The sequence below is a fragment of the Lithobates pipiens genome, unplaced genomic scaffold (genome assembly GCF_037356315.1).
Source record: "Lithobates pipiens isolate NorthernLeopardFrog02 unplaced genomic scaffold, aLitPip1_a1.2 Scaffold_22, whole genome shotgun sequence".
Lineage (NCBI taxonomy): Eukaryota > Metazoa > Chordata > Amphibia > Anura > Ranidae > Lithobates > Lithobates pipiens.
The window spans coordinates 84,560,898-84,567,366 of record NW_027507784.1 but is presented as its reverse complement, the minus strand read 5'-3'; the positions used below and the strand labels follow the sequence as shown (position 1 = coordinate 84,567,366).

The window sequence follows — 6,469 nt, the reverse complement described above, 5'->3', positions numbered from 1 at the left end:
CTTGGGTACTCTGATCGGCTGGAGATTGATACTCGGGTACTCTGATGGCCTGCTGACAGGTACTCAAGTAATCTGATGGGCTACAAATAGATACTCGGGTACTCTGATGGGCTGTGACTGGTACTCGGGTGCTGACAGGTATTCAGATGGGCTGTGACAGGTACTCGGATGAACTGTGACAGGTACCCAGGTACTCAGATGGGCTGTGACTGGTACTCTTTACTGGGGGCCAATCAGTGTGGTTGGTGTGTACTGTAAGTGGTAATGATATGTTACCACAATCCCCTTCTCACACACGATTGGTGTGTGAGGAGGAGAACCCGGTAACATCTCGTTACTGCGGTTTGTTTACATTCTGTGACCAGCTGTGATTGGACACAGCCAGTCACGTGGTACAGAGCCAATTTAATTCCCGTCTAGGATGGGAGATCCCATCTGCAGATGTTATATGACTATAGCCCGGTATTGAAGTGGTTAAATTCTGGCCTGTTAGTGGGTACAGAGGACCGGAGTTAACAACCACTGCTGTAGGCCTTACTGAATGCCGTAACATGCACCAACGATCTCCAATGCTGGGCTGCTGGCCCAAAAACAGGTGGGGGGGGGGGGGGTGACACCATGTTTTATCACACCAGGTGACACCAACCCTAGTGATGCTACTGCTTGTGCGTGTTCCACACACACACTGCATGAGCTTTGGTCTGAAATGCCCAGCGGCACTGTAACAAACTCCCGCCTCCTGTGAGGTAGATTGAACACTGATCCAAAGCAGTGAAATTGAATCAGTGTGACCTGCATCATAGAAGCCGCAAGCTGGTCTAGGAGGCGGGTCTTTGTTACAGTGGCCGCCTGGGTGATTCAAATCCAAGCTTTGTGATAGGAGATCATTGCCGCTCTGTGTGATCCAGAGGCATTGGTAGGCTGCAATTAGTGGCCACTGACAGGCTACAATTGGTGGCCACTTATGAGCTGTGTTGTGGGAACTGGTAGGCTGCATTTGATATCATGTCTGCAGTCTCTGACCATCTTTTGTATCATCATGGCTGCAGTCTCTCACCGTCATCTGTTGTATGTCTGAGGGCTCTTTCTACCATACTCTAATAGAAGCCCTCTCCGTGTTCATCAGAGAGATTCCTCCCTCTAGGTCCCATTAGTGTACCCTCTTCCTGTAATTTGTTTATTGTTAAGAGATCATGGGAGGACCCCAGGGTAACAAAGACTCCTTAGGGGAGCATCTCTGTGTTTGAGTCTTTGCCATAGAAACATTTGTAACGGGGGAGGAGTTATTAAGATGACCATGTCCATGTGGGGGCGCCAGAAATATTTCTGCACCCAGACGTCGGTGCCCCTAGGATCGGCTCTGCCACTACTGAGCAAAATTCCACTGCTAAACTGTGCCATTGAAAAGTAATCTGCTGCTGCAATACTGTGCCTTACTGCAACATTGTACCATTAACATCTGCTCTATTGCAATTGTATGGGCACCGTGTTATTTGAATGATAGTATCTGTTCCACTAATTGCAATTACTTCTGTTATATAATTTCTTGCATGCTGAAGTATATTTAACTTTCTGGCCTGTGTGAGCAGGGCTGCTCACAACTTTCCCTTTTAGGCCGGGTTCACACTGGTACAACACAACTATTGTACAACTGTCATCCTACTGGGCCCTGCAATATCAGTCCTACTTCCATCTAGACATGTGCATTTCATTTCGAATCTAAATTCGGACGCATCCAAATTACAATGCTAACGAATTCAAAAAAGGACCCAAATTTGGGGCCACGCATCTCAAAACCCCAAATTTGGTATGCAAACATAGTACTACAACATCTCCAAATTTGGGCTTTGTAGCTCCAAGTGACCCCAAGTTATGTGGCCGCAAAATGTCAAGCACTTTACTGCAGCGGAGAATGACATTTTGCAACCCGACTTGGGGCCACGTATCTCGGGGTCACTTGGTGCTAGAAACCCCAAATTTGGTGATTTTGTAGTGATGTGTTAGCATACCAAATTTAGGGTTCCTAGCTACAAGTGGCCCCGAGATACTTTGCCCCAAAGTCAGGTTGCAAAATGTCATTCTCTTCTGCAGAAAAGTACTTGACATGAGGGGCTCCCACCATCCCTGGGTTTTTAACTTCATCGTAACAGAATATTAAACGAACATTTAGAATCTCCCACTCCCATTAAAATACACACACACCCCAACCTTCATTTAGCAGCAGAAAATCTGATTAGTCAACAGAACACCAGTCACGTTTCCATTGTAACAGAATTTGGATCTGAAATTCAGCAACAAAATTTGTATTTTGGATGCTTCTGAATTATCAGAAATTCCTATGAAGCAAACCGCACATAGGAAATATATTCTGACCGCTAACAGATCTTGCTGAACCAGGGTACAGATGACAAACACTAGTGTGTTAGGGAGAGATTTTGCAAAAACTGCACAAAAAGTTACACCATTAAATGTTGTAGTTTAAAAATGCAGCTGTGTTTCTTAAGTTTTAAAATTAAGCAGGACACAGGAAATGCAATTTCAAAGCATATTTATTAAACAGAATTAGGGTCCAAATGCAATGGTCACCACTTTCTCAGCCTGCCAAGGTATACAATTTTAAAGTTGTCCTTTGAAGTGAACCTTGGCATCAGTCATACAGGGCAAATGTAACTGGATGTCACAGAAAGTACTCTGAAGTAGATTGCACTCGCCACCCCTGATATCCTGGTACTAGGACATTTCCCATCCTGTCTTCCCACAGAGGGAGAAGGGGAAAAAAAAAAAAAAAAAAAGCCACATCACTTGCCCAGGTGGGCACAAAGTGAAAACAGGAATGTTCTACAGCCCTACAGGATTATCAATGGTATGGCAGCAGAGCATTGACCACAGGGGAAGGAATTACAATCTGCCCAAAACCTCTCCTGTGAAAGTCTTACATTGTCCAGTATGAGAACTAGTATAGGTCCACTGCTAATAGGAGTGACTGAAGACACATCAACTTTGGAAATCTAAACCTGAACTAAATTTCATGCATGTGGAAGGGGGTTATCAGTAGGTGGAGAAGGCTTGTCAAGAATTCTCATGTCACGGCAATGTAGCACAGGCTCTTTTCCCAATCCCATCTGGTAGACAAAGATGTAGACTTTTTGTTTTGGCTCCACAGTGAGTGTCATTGTCTCTGAAACTTCAGTGACCTCATTCCAATTCTCTTTCTCTGTGTTTGTACTAGAGCCGCCGTATTCAGTGCTAAGGGAAAACTGGGCCTTAGTGATCAAAGCACCCAATCCTCCTGTCTCGGCCGAGACAGTTGCTGTTACTTTCCAGTTGTGCTCCATACTGGATACCTTCTCCTTTTCATATCCAACCTTCTTGGAAACCTGATTCTTCCATTGAAGGGGGGTCTGGGAGTCATTGTCAATGGTCTTGATGCACACCCACTCACCATAGGATGGGCCCTTGGCAATAGCCAAGCCTCCAGGCAGAAAGCCGTAGATGCTGGGATGGAAGGAGTAGGTATCAACGCCCTCGTTTTTGTTGAAGTTGGTACATCTTGTGTACTTAATCCCTCCCCATTGGTCCTCAGGATTCACAAAATAGTAGTAATTTCTCACACCAAAATAATAAAGGCCATTTCTGCATTCCGGGTGTAGCGTGAATTCTTCACCCGCTTCATATTTGTTCATGTTCCTTGTTCGGCGATAGACCCCTCGGTCCTGAAAAATGATATAGAAGTATCCAAAAGCCGAACAATAATGACTGCCCCCTTGACAGTTAGGGTGTAGGGAATAAACAACTGCACTGTCATCTGTGTTCATGTTTGTAACTCGACGGTAGTGGTCTGACTTGATAATGTAGAAGTGGTCATCCTCATAAGCCACATAATGATCTCCATTCCTGCAGGATGGGTGCAAGCTGAAGACATCCAGCCCTTCTCCATGATTAAAGTTTGATGATCTCATGTAACAATTAAGGTCTGGCCTGACAATATAGTAATACTGGTCCACGCCACAAAAATCTGCTTTACTTTTGCTCTTTGGGACAATCATAGCTGAGATGCTGAAAAGGAAGAGAAACAAAAATACAATTAAGATATGCATCCATTAACCAGTCAAGCCATTTTAGATTTTACAGATGCAGTACAAGAAACATTACAGTATGTTAGGCTGCTGCCATGAGTAAGTATATTACCCATTACATAGGTCTGAACAAGGAACATATAGCTATCACAGCACTGGGCAGCAGAAATCTTCCAGCACCAACTTCATTTGTAGTTCTAAGAGGGGGAAGGTAATGCCAACCTGAACGTCACCTGCCCCCCACATTTTCTGGTGTTAGTATGGTCTTCAGGAGAGTCCATATTTTTTTCCCCAGATCTCTAGTGATCTTTTCCAGCACGTCATCATTTACATTTCCATGAAAGGAATGTTAAACCCAGTTTGTGCATTGATGGAACATGCAATATGGGCAGGTACAGGTGTGTTTAATATGTGTACCCTTTAAAAAGTTTAAAGCCACAACTGTAAAAATAAAGTAACTTTGATCCCGTCTTCTCTTATCCTCCCCTTCTTAAGCAGCACCCAGTCTGATTGTGCAGAGTGCCCCCTCCCAGCTCTGTACTTTCTCAGTTGTGTGTATTGCTAGAGTTTCTCTTGGGAGGGTGCATGAGATCAGCACAGGGCCAATCAGCACTGTCCAGAGGGTCAGGGGTACGGCAGCCCCAGAACAGTCAGGAGAATGAAAATAACTACCTGCTTTAACCAAAATACCGATACCTTGTTTCCCCAAAAATAAGACAGTAGTGCTTATTTTTGGGTAGGTCTTACCATGTAATATGCCGTCTTCTTTCCCCCTCCCTGTCAGGAGTTCCCAGTGTGAACCAAATTAAAATGCTTGTAAAATCCTATAATATGCTCTATTACAGCATAGCACCCACCTGGCCATGATTTTGAGGGACTCTCTCTGATTTGGAGCAAAGTCCCTCATTTCAGTCTGATCTATATAGTTGTATATAAAAAGGCACTTTTTTTGAAAGATAAAGTGTTTTGCAGTGCTAAACCTTTCATCCATTTTATAAATTGCTGCATTTGTAAATTCCAAGAGCCAATATAAAAGGATTTATCCTTTAAGGTTTAACCAAACTTGTGTTTTTTCTAGAATTCTTTAAGGGGGTGTGGCCTATGCCTGCATAGGTTTGCAGATAGGTGTCCCTCAATTCCATCTCAAAAGGTTGAGTTGTATGTTAAAATAATGTATTACAGAAACACACACTACAGTAATAGAGCGGATTATAGGATTTTACAACCATTTTAAACTAGGGATCATTCTCAGGAACACACAGTAAAAGTCACAAGACTGCTATATACACTGTTAATGAGAAAATGAATTTAGCCATTGAGATTTACTAAAGAATTGCATTTCCATGTACTGTGGGAGATCAGATATAGTGAATGCAGGGTCCTGGGTTTAGGAATACATTAAGACTCACACACTTACTAAAAGGGTTAAAAATCTCACCATAACCGACCTCTCAAAATGCATGTGGCTTGGCTGTCATACTGATTAAATCCCTTCTGTACTCTGAGGGCCTCATCTAGAAGAAGTATACAAATCAGAAGATCTGACTTATTGACTTTCCAGATCTGCAGGCTGTTCTCAGTCAGCGGTATTAGGAGAAACTCATCATTGACAACCTACATTTTACCCAGGGTAGGTGTCTTTTGTTATTGCTCAATTATGTAATCAGAAGTCACTTTGCTCAAGTCAGACCAGTACATGCTGATTGGTTGCTACAGGCATTAGGTGGGGGGGGATTGTAGCAATACTCTGCTCTCCCAACTCTCCAATGGGCTCATCCTAGCCTACCACAATATGTGACCCATCAATACTGTATGCTGGGTGGCCTCAAAAGTCAATCATAGCCATGTGTGGTCAGTGAAGGGTGGGCCCAAAAATGGACATCCTAGTGAAAAGTAGCAATGTGTAGGTTAGGTTGTCCCAAGATCTCTGGAAAGTAATATCGTTTCAGACACTTGAAATGTTGGACGACAAGCAAACGGAGGAGAAAAATAAAAATATGTCCCAACCCCTACTATACAAGAGTGCACATCCATATAAAATAAATCATTCATACCCAACACCTATAATTTACATTCTTCAGTATTAGAAATTACACTAGAAAAGGCCAATTCCATATACTTACAATGCAAAGCCTCTGTGCAGAGCTGAAAAAGATCTGTGGTGCTCAGTACATGTGAGCCCAACAATCTGAGCTCCTTCTTATATATGTAGATCACCCAACACACTGATCTCTGATTGGCTGGGTTCACCTTCATTATAATCACCTGATACAATCTCAGGGGGACTTTTGTTAAAGAAAATTAGCCACACATTTGCAATTCGGACTGCTTCTTATTTAGCAAAGTATATGTGAGATTTTATTTTGTGTGTTTCAAACCCCTTGAATCCTGGG

At 43.1% G+C, this 6,469-nt stretch overlaps 1 protein-coding gene across 1 annotated transcript; it reads right to left on the bottom strand.

Annotated features, from left to right (window-relative positions):
• Positions 1 to 2,531: 2,531 nt before the first annotated feature.
• Positions 2,532 to 6,237, bottom strand: LOC143925414 (uncharacterized). The gene is made up of 2 exons (XM_077449967.1): positions 6,200 to 6,237; positions 2,532 to 4,056 (listed from the first exon to the last, which is right to left on the bottom strand). The coding sequence occupies exon 2, from the start codon at positions 4,044 to 4,046 to the stop codon at positions 3,027 to 3,029; it is 1,020 nt and encodes a 339-aa protein (XP_077306093.1). The 5' UTR covers positions 4,047 to 4,056; positions 6,200 to 6,237; the 3' UTR covers positions 2,532 to 3,026.
• Between the last annotated feature and the right edge of the window lie 232 nt (positions 6,238 to 6,469).

What these genes read in the sequence shown, in the direction of transcription:
- LOC143925414 (XM_077449967.1), bottom strand. Translation starts at nt 4,046, where the DNA reads ATGATTGTCCCAAAGAGCAAAAGTAAAGCAGATTTTTGTGGCGTGGAC.